The sequence below is a fragment of the Festucalex cinctus genome, chromosome 17, assembly GCF_051991245.1.
Source record: "Festucalex cinctus isolate MCC-2025b chromosome 17, RoL_Fcin_1.0, whole genome shotgun sequence".
Classification (NCBI taxonomy): domain Eukaryota; kingdom Metazoa; phylum Chordata; class Actinopteri; order Syngnathiformes; family Syngnathidae; genus Festucalex; species Festucalex cinctus.
In genome coordinates this window covers 23,436,963-23,451,798 of record NC_135427.1, presented here as the reverse complement: position 1 = coordinate 23,451,798, position 14,836 = coordinate 23,436,963, and the positions used below count along the sequence as shown (strand labels likewise).

The following is a 14,836-nucleotide window of genomic DNA, read 5'->3' as shown; positions in this document are numbered from 1 at the left end:
GGTAGATGCATCTTTTGTTGAATTACAGTTATAATTATTAATATATATATATATATATATATATATATATATATATATATAAGTTTCCTCCTGTACTAAACATCATTCAGCAAATAATTTATACATGTATTTAAGGCAAGTAGTAAAATATCTGAAGTCCTCTTGTTTATGTTCAACAAATTGAAAACATGATAAATGATGTTGTTTCTACTAATGCTACGTTCTCACCAAATCCGAAAAGGCGAACTGGAACGTTTCCTTCGTAAGCGTTTCACCGCGTCGAGTGTTTTTGGAACGGTTGCTGCTCATTCGCGCTTTCGTGCTCACCGGAGCGGAGGAGGCGTGTCCCTTGGTGAACAAGGAAGTGGAGCACTTTAGCGAGTCAACAAAAAGTGAGAACCGCCAACAACTTTCACTTCTTTCCTGGGACTAAACAGCCGTGGCACTATTTTCTCCTTTTTTGAGGTTGTTGAGTACGATGTTTGCCACTGACTGAGTGTGTGTTGTTATGTTGGCACTCTTTTGTTGTGCGGAAGGTTACGTGCATTGTGTTGTTAAAGAAAAATAAAGGAGGGGCCTCCCTGTACCCGTTGATCCAACGTGCAGGGCAGTGTGGTGACCGACTGAGAAAGGCAAAAGACGTCTCCTGTTTCGTGTATTACTTTTGCTCACGGACTCCATCTGAAAAGATGTTTACAGCTACCACAACCTCGGGCGAGGGACCAAGTGTCTCCCGAGCGCGAGACGAGAGGTGCGCTGCATGAAATAAATTTAATAGCATGTGGATTAATTGTGTGATCTAAACTAGGGAACATCAGTGACTTGAATATAGTACAAACTAATATTTAAGGTGTATTCAGTCATTCGCCCAGTAGCAGCAATTAAACAGGATACTCAGTCCTCTTTGTGTTGATCACCCGCACGTAGAAGCTGATTCTTGATGTAGGTTTTGGCCTCAGCTGGGTCGGTGAAAACTTTCTTCCCCAGGTGAGAGGTGATCCTCAGCTTCGCTGGATACAGCATCCCAAATTTCATGTCGCGGCAGCCACGAAGTAGATCTTTAACTTCTTTGAAAGTTCCTCTCCTCTTCACCACAGTGGAAGGCAGATCCGGGAAGATGGAAATCCTGTCGCCGTTTTCGGTCAATGGGCTCTTCTGCTCTGCTTTACGGAGCACCTCCATCTTCTCCTGATAATAATGAAACTTAATAATGAACGGCCTGGGTCTCTGTCCTTGTCCAGGCGCAGGCTGAAGACTGCGATGTGCCCGGTCCAATGTAGGAGCGGCGTCTAGGCCCAAAGCCTCCTGTAGTAGTTTAGCCACGGAGGAGGCAGGACTGGTCCTGGATTCAAAATGTTCACGAATCCCAAATAATCTGGCATTGCATCTGCGCTGCCTCCCCTCAAGGTCTTCGGTCTTTGCAGACAGGGCTGACACCGTCTCTTTTAACTCCTTAACTTGTGCCTCCAAGTCCACAACATTGTCGGAGTATGTGTTTGTGGCGTCTTCCAGGCTAGTTAGCCGCTCCCGGTGAGCCACAAGGCTAGCGTCAATCGGCGCGATTTTAGCACACAGTTCCGACCGAATCCCATCAATCTGGTCAATGAACTGGCTACGGAGTGAGTCGATCATGTTGTTGAGTGTGTGGCATTTACTTTCAACCTTGGAATCCAGCGCGGTGATTTTGGCGACCACATTTTGTTCAGAATTAGCAATGGCAGTCATTAGCATGGCTGTGTCAGGGGATGTAGCATGGCTAGCAGCAGCCCCGTGGCCTCGGACTTTTTGCCCCCTCTTGTTCCGGACATTGTAGAAGAGTCGTTTCAGGCAGTGTCTAACTTCACTCTAGTGCTCCAGGTGACAGAACGTTATGCTTCAATGGCAAATATTGTGGTATTTTTATGAAAAAGTAGCGTATCCCTGCGGAGGTGCGTCACTACACGTCTTTACATGTCGCCGCTCACCAGCGCCCCCCCACTTTCACTTTTTTAGTGGCAATCGGGCGGCCGGCATTTGAGCTAAAAATAGCTTTGGCGTTAATAATAAGCACTTCTGAAAAAGCAAGTAAACAGACTTACCAGCACTTTCTTGATCATTCAGTCACGGCTGGCCGTGTTGTTGCGCTCGGGGTGACAATAGAGAGGACGCTGTGTGTGACGTGGCCCGTACTCGAAGCCGATTGGCTACCGCGAGGCGAAACGCGAAAAAAGTAAAAAAAAATTTAACTTCGACGAACATGCGAATGTGCGGATTTTCTCTGCTGCTCACGGCGTCCCAACGCGGGAAACGCGTCCTCCGCACCGCCCCACGCACTTTCCATTCACTTTTCGTTGCGCGCGAACTCCATTGACTACAATGCAAACGCGCCGCCGAATCGCCGTCCCTCGCTTTTGGTGAGAACGCAGCATAAGTACTGTCTCAAATGTTCTCCAATTTCGATACTGTAAATATATAGGATGGTATGCCGAGAAACGTTTCTTGGGAGGACCAATATGGCCGCCTAGCGACTTCAAAAGTCTTGGCCTATCGCCTATCCAGTCATATATATGAATCAGTGTCAATCCATCATTTGATGTCCAATCTCGTCTCTTCTTTTTCAAGCCCTTCAATCACGCCCACAAAGTTGCCAAGTTCTGCTACGCCGACAAGGTGACAATTTGCTTCTCAATCGGGCCTCAGATGATGAAAGTTTGACAAGCCGAGCATGCAAAAAAGTTGAGATGAATTTGAGGTGCGTGCATGCCTGCAGGACCTGATCCAGAAAGCCATCGCCGCCTCGGTGGCGGCGCGGCGCGAGTGGGACCTGAAACCCGTCCAGGACCGAGCGAGCGTCCTCTTCAAGGCGGCGGACGTCATCAGCGGACCCAAACGAGGCGAAGTGCTGGCCAAGACCATGATCGGACAGGTAGACGCCGACACGCTTTGCTTTTAGCTTTACCCGCTAAGATGCTAAAGAGCCGGCGCTGGTGGGCTTCCAGGGCAAAACGGTGATCCAGGCAGAGATCGACGCGGCGGCCGAGCTCGTCGACTTTTTCCGCTTTAACGCCAAACACGCTGTGGAGCTGGAGGCCACGCAGCCGCTCAACTCAGAGGGCAGCACCAACAACGCCATCTACCGGGGCCTGGAGGTATTGCGCGTACACCGTCCGTCCACGTCTCTCTGTCCTCGATACTCGCTTGTCTTGATAACCCGTTTCGTCTTCTCTTTTTTTTTTTTTTCCCCCTTTTGCCATCAGGGCTTCGTGGCCGCCGTGGCGCCATTTAACTTCACCGCCATCGGCGGGAACTTGGCGGCAACACCAGCCGTCATGGTGAGTTGGACAGGAAAGGTTTTCCACCCTTTCTTTCCTTAACGTGAAGAAAAGCACGTGCGAGTTTCAAGTCCACTATTTGCGTTTGACGGCGAAGCGAAAAGCTCTTCGCTGAGCTTGGTGAATATTCAGACCAAGGTTATTTTAGTTAGCTAAAACTAACAAAAAACTAAAATTAAATTAAAAAACAATTTCATTAACGAAATAAAATAAAAATGAAAATGTCTTTAAAAAAAAAAAAAACTGAAACTACATTTTACATTTACAAAACTATCATTATTAAGGATGTAACGATACCAGAACTATCGTGATATTGCGATATTAAAACTGCCACCATATCGTCGTCATGCCAGGATATTAAAAGCAGCACATCTGTTCAAAAAGTCAGGTTGATTTCTATTTCTGCAGTTCTAGCACCCTCTGGTGGCTAGTTTGTTTAAGTGCAGTTTAATTTTCACAAGTCATCTTTTGGCCCTTCTATATTTCAAATCCACACTAATGGTCAGATGAAGGTGAACGTAATATGCTTGTGAAGCTGAATAAGCTATCTTTTGTTGATTCAAACTGCATTCGCTGAATGAGTGAAATTAAGCGTTTTTTTTGGAAAAGTACAGAAATCTGTGAAAACAGTATTTTGGTTAAAAGAAGTCTTATTTATTTCTAAAGGCACTTTATGTTTAATATTATCCAGAAAATGTGGAATTCATTCCACTAGAGCAAATTTTATTTTATTGTAATAGAGAAATCTATTTTTGAAAAGTACTACCTTTGAAACAATTGTTTTTGCACCTTCTTGTGAAAACGAGCATCTTATAGGCAGCTTTGTGTTGTATGGGCATGTTTCCATCATTCCTGTTGGATCATTTGGTGATTGGAAATAAAAAGTAATGGACATACATTTGTTTGGGTACTTTAATTAATGAATGCTGACAAATATACCATAGAAGCATGAAGTAGCCACAAAGTAAGAAAAAAATCCTGAAAGGGGGAAAAAAAGATGTATCGAAAATCGGGGTAATCGTGATGATCATTCAATAATCGAATCATATCACCCTTAATCATAATATAATCGAATTGTGGGGTGCCTTAGATGGCACACTCTAGCTCCCATGCTGTTTTTGCATATTTCGCACAAGTCTTACACATTAAAAAAAAACTAAACTAATACTGAAACTAACTAAAAACTAAAACGAAAAATTTATTAAATAACTAAAACTAATCAAAACTAACAGAACAACCTTAAAACGAATTAAAACTAACTGAATTTAAAAAAAACAAAACTCAAAATGAAATCGAAACTAAGTGAAATGAAAAATTCCAAAACTTAGAATAACCAACTTCAGACACGTGTGAATGTTTGTGTGCGTTGGCATTCAGGGTAACGTGGTCCTGTGGAAGCCCAGCGACACGGCCATGTCGGCGAGCTACGCCGTGTACCGGATCCTGCGCGAATGCGGCCTCCCACCCGACATCATCCAGTTCCTGCCGGCCGACGGGCCTGTCTTCGGAGACGCCGTCACGTCCTCCGAGCACCTGGCGGGAATCAACTTCACCGGCAGTGTCCCGTAAGAACGTCTTTCATTTTTAGGGCCCGAGCAGCGACCGCTGCGAGGTCCCTATTGTTTTTGTAAAAATTCTTCTTCTTCTTCTTCTTCTTCTTCTTCTTCTTCTTCTTCTTTATTCTCCGCAAACGATCGCGATTTTGGGTATCTAAACATTCACGAAAACTCACCGAACTTTGCACACTCCTCAGGCCCGGCGAAAAATTTGATATTATGAAGTCGTTATAACAACGCGACTCTATAGCGCCCCCTAGCATAGAAAAATAAAAACCAAGCCCGGCACGTTTGAGCTAGAGCAACAAAAATTGGCAGGCACGTGTAGCACCCCGAGACGCACAAAAAAGTCTATTGGGACCATGTAGCTAAAATGTACAGGAAGTGAGCTATGAATTTTTTAATGTCCAATTTTGGCCTATTTTGGCACATTCACTGTGGTCATGCTTTTTCCCCCTATGCAAACATTTTTCATCCCATTGACTTCAAACTTGGTATTTATCATCTCAAGACCTAAGAGAACAGCTGGGCAAAAAGTCTTGCCTTTTCGAAATACTATATGACGGGGGCGGGGCATCAAATATTGCCTTTAAAATTTCATTTGTCCAGAAAGAGCAAATGCTGAATAACTCCCATGTACAAGCTCCAAAAAATCTCAAACTTCTCAGGCAACGTAATAGTCACGGCCTGAAAACATCTATATGACAAAATTCAGTTATACATATAGCGCCACCTAGTGGTTACAATAAATGTCATACTTTACGTTTTTAGCTACTGTGCTGAGCTCGTTGAAGGGATCCAGTTGAAAATTGGTCAGAAAAGCCTTAAGATGTTGATCATGCCCCACACCGAATATTGTAACTTTTCGCCAAAGGGCGTGGCCGCTACGGTGACGCAAAGTCTGAAGATTTTTCGTGAAAATAAAAGCTGCATTAACTTGACCGAGATGATCCTATCTTCTCAAAATTTCACACATTTGATGAGAGTCCAGCTCTAAAGACATCTACTAACTTACATTTCATCTAACTGATAGCGCCACCTAGTGGCAATTTTTTTTCTTACGAATTTTCTTCTACGTTTTTCTCCAAACACGTTAACTGGACCTACCTCATATTTGCTCAGATGAGGGTTTCGGCCTTCATGATGTCACAACACGAAGTTTGTGAGTTTTCGCGAATTGCTGTGGGCGTGGCTAAGCGCTGTTCGCCAAGAAAACAACGCCAGTTTTGAGGGTCTAAACATGCACAGAAACTCCTGAAACTTGGCACACACATCTGGCCTGGTAAAATGAGCAATATTTTATTGTTGATTGTGCTATTTTTACAAAAATGACTCAATAGCGCCCCCTCGAAATTTTTAACGAAGCAGCCCCGGTTGTACGTTTAAGCAAGAACGACGAATATTTTCAGGTGTATGAGGGAGCCCAAGACCTACAAAAAATGTCTCTTGTACCCATATGCTAAAATGAACAGGAAGTGAGCTACGAATTTTTGAATGGCCCATTTTTGACGATTTTTGCACATTCACAGGGGGCAGACTTTTGCCCACCTCTCCTACACGTTTCATCCGACTGAGTTAAGACTTGGCCTGGACCATGTCAAGACCTGAGCCAACGACAGGCGGAAAAATTTTGACTTTTCGAAATACTATATGATGAGGGCGGGGCATCAAAATTTGTGTTTCGCAATGAAAAAGGATATGCTTGATAACTCCCCGGTACATGCTCCAAAAAATCCCAAACTTGACATGTATGTTTATCGTCAAGGCCTGAAGTTATCTCTATGACAACATTCAGTTATATATGCAGCGCCACCTAGCCCTTGAGGCATGAAAAAAAAATACCCCACATACGGTATTTTGTACAAAAAATGTAAACTCATTCTAAGTGTGATAACGAAGTCATTTATGAATATTCTTTTAGTTTCCACCACTCAAAATGTTCACTGGCATCAGACTTATCCAAACATATATATATTTTTATTTATTTTTGATAGCCTCTATGGACATTAAAAGCAATATCGTGAATGAAGGATATGCTTAATAACTCCACGGTACATGCTACAAAAAAAATCCCACACTTGACATGTATGCTTATAATCAAGGCCTGAAGGTATCTCTATGACAACATTCAGTTATAAATACAGCGCCACCTAGCCGTTGAGGCTTATATAAAAAAAATTAAAAAAATACCCCACATACGGTATTTTGTACAAAAAATGTACACTCATTCTAAGTGTGATAACTAAGTCATTTATGAATATTCTTTTAGTTTCCACCACTCAAATTGTTCACTGGCTTCACACCGATCCAAACGTATGTACGTTTCCATTTTGTTTTATTCATTTTTGATTGCCCCTTTGGACAATAAAAGTAACATTGTGCAATGAGTACAACGAGCGATGATGTGTATATACACTTTTACAAAAAAATACCAATCAGGGCAACTCATTGCCTAAAAATAAAAAAGGACGCTGATTTTTGCAGGTCTTAACAATCACCAAAACCCGTTGAGCTTGATACACACACTGGCAAAAAAATATTCTACATGTAAACGTTTATTATGCCATTTTCAAAGAAATTTTGCTTCCAATATGCCAGTACCCCAATGTGCCAGTACCCCAACGTGCAAGTACCCCAACGTGCAAGGACCCCAACGTGGCCCGGGCTGCGAGGGCCCTTTATAGCTGCTCGCAGCTCTAGTTATTCTTCTTCTTCTTCTTCTTCTTCTTCTTTATTCTCCGCAAACGATCGCGATTTTGGGTACCTAAACATTCACGAAAACTGACCGAACTTTGCACACTCCTCAGGCCCGGCGAAAAATTTGATATTATTAAGTCGTCATAACAATGCGACTCGATAGCGCCCCCTAGCGTAGAAAAATAAAAACCAAGCCCGGCACGTTTGAGCTAGAGCAACAAAAATTGGCAGGCACGTGTAGCACCCCGAGACGCACAAAAAAGTCTATTTGGACCATGTAGCTAAAATGTACAGGAAGTGAGCTATGAATTTTTTTATGTCCAATTTTGGCCTATTTTGGCACATTCACTGTGGTCATGCTTTTTCCCCCTTTGCAAACATTTTTCATCCAATTGACTTCAAACTTGGCATTTATCATCTCAAGACCTGAGAGAACAACTGGGCAAAACATCTTGCCTTTTTGAAATACTATATGACGGGGGCGGGGCATCAAATATTGCCTTTAAAATTTCATTTGTCCAGAAAGAGCAAATGCTTAATAACTCCCATGTTCAAGCTCCAAAAAATCTCAAACTTCTCAGGCAACGTAATAGTCACGGCCTGAAAACATCTATATGATAAAATTCAGTTATACATATAGCGCCACCTAGTGGTTACAATAAATGTCATACTTTACGTTTTTAGCTACTGTGCTGAGCTTGTTGAAGGGATCCATTTGAAAATTGGTCAGAAAAGGCTTAAGATGTTGATCATGCCCCACACCGAATATTGTAACTTTTCGCCAAAGGGCGTGGCCGCTACGGTGACGCAAAGTCTGAAGATTTTTCGTGACAATAAAAGCTGCATTAACCTGACCGAGATGATCCTATCTTCTCAAAATTTCACACATTTGATGAGAGTCCAGCTCTAAAGACATCTACTAACTTAAATTTCATCTAACTGATAGCGCCACCTAGTGGCAATTTTTTTTCTTACGAATTTTCTTCTACGTTTTTCTCCAAACACGTTAACTGGACCTACCTCATATTTGCTCAGATGAGGGTTTCGGCCTTCATGATGTCACAACACGAAGTTTGTGAGTTTTCGCGAATTGCTGTGGGCGTGGCTAAGCGCTGTTCGCCAAGAAAACAACGCCAGTTTTGAGGGTCTAAACATGCACAGAAACTCCTGAAACTTGGCACACACATCTGGCCTGGTAAAATGAGCAATATTTTATTGTTGATTGTGCTATTTAAAAAAAAAAATGACTCAATAACGCCCCCTCGAAATTTTTAACGAAGCAGCCCCGGTTGTACGTTTAAGCAAGAACGACGAATATTTTTAGGTGTATGAGGGAGCTCAAGACCTACAAAAAAGTCTCTTGTACCCATATGCTAAAATGAACAGGAAGTGAGCTACGAATTTTTGAATGTCCCATTTTTGACGATTTTTGCACATTCACAGGGGGCAGACTTTTGCCCACTTCTCCTACACGTTTCATCCGACTGAGTTAAGACTTGGCCTGGACCATGTCAAGACCTGAGCCAACGACAGAGGGAAAAATTTTGACTTTTCGAAATACTATATGATGAGGGCGGGGCATCAAAATGTGTGTTTCGCAATGAAAAAGGATATGCTTGATAACTCCCCGGTACATGCTCCAAAAAATCCCAAACTTGACATGTATGTTTATCGTCAAGGCCTGAAGTTATCTCTATGACAACATTCAGTTATATATGCAGCGCCACCTAGCCCTTCAGGCATGAAAAAAAAATACCCCACATACGGTGTTTTGTACAAAAAATGTACACTCATTCTAAGTGTGATAACTAAGTCATTTATGAATATTCTTTTAGTTTCCACCACTCAAATTGTTCACTGGCTTCACACCGATCCAAACGTATGTACGTTTCCATTTTGTTTTATTCATTTTTGATTGCCCTTTTGGACAATAAAAGTAACATTGTGCAATGAGTACAATGAGCGATGATGTGTATATACACTTTTACAAAAAAATACCAATCAGGGCAACTCATTGCCTAAAAATAAAAAAGGACGCTGATTTTTGCAGGTCTTAACAATCACCAAAACCCGTTGAGCTTGACACACACACTGGCAAAAAAATATTCTACATGTAAACGTTTATTATGCCATTTTCAAAGAAATTTTGCTTCCAATATGCCAGTACCCCAACGTGCAAGTACCCCAACGTGCAAGTACCCCAACGTGCAAGGACCCCAACGTGGCCCGGGCTGCGAGGGCCCTTTATAGCTGCTCGCAGCTCTAGTTATGTTTGTTTTTTTCCAAACATATTGGAGCTGAAGGATTTGGGTAAACCAGGGGTTAACAACTTTTCCTGTCAAAAGAGACATTTGCCAGGGCTGGGCAATCTCGGTCCTCGAGGGCCGGAGTCGTGCAGGTTTTGAATGTTTCCCTTCTCCAACACAGCTGATATATGATCAGCTCATCAACAAGCTCTGCATAAGCCTGATAATGATCCTGTTGATTGGAATCAGCTTGTGTTGGAAGAGGGAAACCTCCAAATCCTGCAGGACTTCGGCCTTCGACGCCCGCCCGTTTTAGGTCAAATAATTAATGCAATAAAAATCTGTTTGTAGCCGCAAAACTTTTGAACATTGTGATGATGGAAACGGTGTGTTAGTTGAATGTACTGAAGGCCCGAGAGCTAATTAATTATTATTTTTTTGTACTGTTTTCACACTTTTCGGCATTTCTGTCAAATTTCTGACATTTTTGGCACTTTTATGGATATATTAAGATAATTTTATGCCTCTCATTCATTTTTTTGGACATTTTATGGCTATTATTATTAATTTATTTCCTTTTTTCTCCCTGCCTTTTTCATGTAAATTTTCTCACATTTGGGACAATTTTGTTTACATTTTATTGTAAATTTAGGATTTTTTTTCCCATTTCGTTTTGGACATTTTATGGCTATTATTATTATTTTATTTTCATATTTATTTTTTATTTTTTTGTTTTGTTTTTTTTTTAATTTTTTTTTTTAAGAGCTCAGAATTGTTCATTCGGTAGTCTTACCGATTCAACGTCTTATCATCATTGCTCTTTTTTTTTTTTTGTGTGTGCGTGCGTTTGCGTGTGTGCGTTTGCGTGCGTGCGTGCGTGCGTGCGCGTGCGTGCGTGTGCGTGCAAATACGTATAAATTTATACTCATTAATTCACCTAAAGCCTTATAAATATCCCATTACCCTTCGCCTTAACCTGGTACTTCAGAATCTTGCCAGAGTCGTGAAGTTTAAATGGTCAGGAGACCAGAGAAAAGGTCAGAAAAAAAAAATAAAGAGAAAAGAAAGATAAATCAAAGTGAAATCCAGCACCGACCAAACACTTCCTGCCTTCCCCATGATTACAAAATCAAAGTCTTACGCCAACCCCGGAAGCCTCTAAATTCCAGCAAATTTAGCGAGATCTCAAGAGACCAGAGGAAAAACTAAAGAGAGGAAGGAGGGAAGGATCGATAAGGCAGAGTGAGATCCATAGAAGCCAGTACATCCAATCCATCAAAGTGAAATCCAGCACCAACAAAACCCCTCCTGCGTGGTTACAAAACCAGAGTCTTATGCCAACCCCAGAAGCCTCAAACTTCCAATAAATTGAGATCTCAAGTGACCAGAGGAAAAACTAAAAAGAGGAAGGAGGGAAGGATAGATAAAGCAAAGTGAGATCCACAGACACCAGCACCCACTGATTCAAGGGGCTGTGGGAGGGAGAGGCTACTTCTGTTGAGTTTCAGTAGATGCTGGTGCGACGGATCTGGCATGCATAAGGACCACCACCAAAGAAAGAAAGCCGTCAACCGCGGTCCAGCAAAGCGAGCACCGCCCCCCCCCCCCCCCCCCAACCCCCGAAACCCCCAGGCCGCGGCAGCACCAAGGCCACCCCCAAGCCACCCGAGCGGACACCGGTCGGCGAGCCGACCCAGACGCCCGGAACACCCCCGCCCCAGCCCCGGCCCACACCCCCGAGCCCAAGGCCGCAGAACGAGGCCCAGCGGGCCCCCACAGCGCCCCACCGGTCCCCAGCCCCCACCCCCCCCACGACCCCCCCGCACCCCACCCAAACCCGCCACCCACCACGACCCAGGCCCCACCACCCCCGGCCCCCAAACCCCCGAACACACCCCGACCCCCAACACCCAACCCCCCACCCACCCATACCCCCACCCCCCCAAAAAAGCCGCCCCCCCGCGAGCCCCCCCCACCCCCGGAAACCGGCACCGGGCAGCAGCGCAGAGAGGGAAAACGTGCCCACCCCACCTCCAGCCGTGCAAGAGTAGCACAGCGGCGGGAGGGGGGAAGCAGAGGAGGAAGCACCAGGGGAAAAGGCGGAGCACCAGAACACCGAGCCCGGTGGGGAGAGGCCCCGGTCGTCACGCCAGCGTACTAGTGACACCTAACCCTGTTACTGAGTCCGCCAGCTCTGGCGAACTCTACCCTTACACCGTGAATGTGGCCCCACCCAGTGTATATACAAGTGTGTGCGTGTGGTGCATTAAAATTGGGAGCAGGTGAGTCGGAGCAGAGGGAAAAAATTTCCCCTACACCGACACACCCGCATCCCCCCCCCCAAAAAAAAGGAGGGACAAAGTGGTGGGGCAGGGACACAGATGGGGGGGACCACAGCGCTGCCAGGCACTGCAGTCCATCCCCTCTGATGGCTCCCCGCCCCAACTCACCCCTCCCCTTAGACATGAAGTGCATTAAAATTGGAGGGGAGTTGAAGGGTGAAGACGGTGTTTCCACCTTTCCCCACCCCACCAAGAAATGTGTTGTGTGCCCTATGTGTATATTTACAAAGTGTATAGTGCAAAACTAGTGAAGTGAGTAAGAGGAGCGACCAGCGGGGCCTCACCCAACCCGGCGGGTGTAGGTGGCACGCCCGTCCCCCAGCACCCCCCACCCCCACCCGCCCCCCACCCCACCCATCTGGCACCACAATAGGAGCCTCCGGAGCCCGCCCGGGGCGCCAGGAGTTCTCCCGGAGTGGGGCAGGCCTCAAACCCCCGCCCGGCCCCCGGAACCCGACGCCCGGGAGGGAGGGAGCCCCAGGCCCAGGGAGAGGGAGGGGGAGGGGGCCGACAGGGAAGGGGGGAGGGGGAAGCGGGGGGAAGACGACAAGAAGGCGAAAGGGCGGCTGCAGGGCAGGAGGGGGGCGACAAGGGAAAAGGGACCGGGAGGCAGAGGAGGATGGGCGGGAGGAGGCGAGGAGGGAGAGGCGACGGGGGGGAGGAAAGGGGAGGGGAGAGGGAGCCACGGGGCACACCAGAGGCCCACCCGCCCCGAACCGCGCCGCCGGGCACGGAGCAGCGGACCGCGCCGGGACGGCGCCGCCCCGCGCACCAGGGAAAGCACCCCAACACCGCACCCCACAGGGGGCCCAGGGAGCGGCCAAGACAACAACCGCCACCGAGCGGACAACGGGGGGGGCAGAACCACCCCCGCCCGACCACGGGGGACGGCGTCGAGAAAATTGACTAATTAGCATGCAGTAACACCAAGTGTTGATGCTTAGTGCCCACTAGAAATAACTCTTAAGGAGTTAGTGAGTATAGTGTCGTATAGTGTGGTGTGCTCGAGCCCACGAGCAGCAACTAGGTTCCTGACTATATAAAAATAAAACCAATCAGATACAAAATACCAAATACAGAAGCAGCGAAAACAGAAGTTGTAACGATGTGGTGGCTCTCGTTAACAGGCAGAATCTTGGCAGGATTAAGTTGCCAAATTAAGATTAAAATATTCTATGTACATAGACCATATTTGTTTAAATCTTGATACTTGATTTTTATTTAAGGCAGAGATTTTTTCCATTGAGATATAATTTATTAGTAAGTTTAACCAGTGGTCGATATTGAGAGATTGTTTATTTTTCCAATTGACAAGGATTATTTTTTTAGCAATAGTAAGGGCTATAAATATAGATTGGGATTGTTTACATGGTAGCTCAGTTATTGTTAAGTCACCTAGTAAACACAATCTTGGAGATAAAGGAAGCCTACAGTTTAATATATCAGCGAGCTTTTCCAAGATTTTAGTCCAGAAATGCAGCACTGTAGTACATGACCATAAAGCATGAAGATAAGTATCGGCAGTGTTTTGTGAGCACTGGAGACAAATGTCGGAGTCAGAGAGTCCCATTTTTTTCATCATATATTGTGTAATATATGTTCTATGAAGTATCTTATATTGGATAAGTTGCAAATTTGTCTGTTTGGTCATTTTAAATACATTTTCACAGATTTGGGTCCAAAAGTCTGGTTCCGGAACTATAGACAAGTCTTTTTCCCATTTTAAAGTCGGTAAATACGTTTTATTTGTGTATAAAAATAACTTATATATTTTTGATATTTTCTTTATTGTTGTTGGAGAAAGCTTTATAATATCTTTAGCTAAGACAGGCAGTTGGAGCGTATCCTGAAGTGTTGGGATTTGTTTCTTAACCATATTTTTAACTTGCAGATAATGTAAGAAATTTCCATTTTTTATTTCATATTTCTGGACCAAGTTTGTATACGATATAAACTTATTATCTGAGAAAAGATGATGAAGGTGTGTAATTCCTTTCTGCTCCCATAAGCTTAAATGGAACGACTGATTATTAAGTTGAAAGTCGGGGTTATGCCAAATGGGAGAGAGCCCACAGGGCGCCAATTGGGAGTTTGTAATTTCTAATGCCTTCCACCAGGCAGTCAGGGTGGCGGCTATCATTGGGTTTTTAAAACAATTATGTCGTTTTATTGATTTTGTAATAAAGAGTAAATCTAACAGTCTAAGATTATTACAATCCTTCTGCTCCAATTCCAACCAACAGTTAGTATCTCTGTTGGGTTGTGTCCATAGCACAAGATATTGTAGTTGATTAGCTATATAATAGTACATAAAGTTTGGTGCCGCTAAACCTCCTTTAGATTTACTTTCCTGAAGAGTAGATAGACTAATTTTAGCTTTTTTTAAATTCCAATAGAATTTTATGATAGCAGAGTCCAGCGATTGGAACCAGTTAGACGTAGGTTTAAATGGAATCATTGAAAATAAATAATTAATCTTTGGTAAAACTTTCATTTTTATAGTAGCTATCCGTCCTATTAAAGAGATCGGAAGATTATTCCAGCGCTCCAGATCACTACGGATACTGTCCAATAACGGTAAAAAATTTAAAGAAGTTAATTCAGTTAACTTTGGTGAAATTTTAACACCTAAGTATTTTTAAATTACCTGTAGGAAAGGAGTAGTGTGGATCCTGACTTGTAGG

General features: G+C 44.2%; 1 protein-coding gene across 1 annotated transcript in view; it reads left to right on the top strand.

Annotated features, from left to right (window-relative positions):
- aldh4a1 (aldehyde dehydrogenase 4 family, member A1) overlaps positions 1 to 14,836 on the top strand; it is an 81,003-nt gene that overhangs the window by 52,298 nt on the left and 13,869 nt on the right. Inside the window, exons 4-8 of the mRNA XM_077502078.1 lie at positions 2,602 to 2,649; positions 2,750 to 2,905; positions 2,979 to 3,128; positions 3,237 to 3,311; positions 4,689 to 4,876. Of these exons, the coding sequence (XP_077358204.1) occupies positions 2,602 to 2,649; positions 2,750 to 2,905; positions 2,979 to 3,128; positions 3,237 to 3,311; positions 4,689 to 4,876 (617 nt within the window). The remainder of the gene's footprint in view (positions 1 to 2,601; positions 2,650 to 2,749; positions 2,906 to 2,978; positions 3,129 to 3,236; positions 3,312 to 4,688; positions 4,877 to 14,836) is intronic.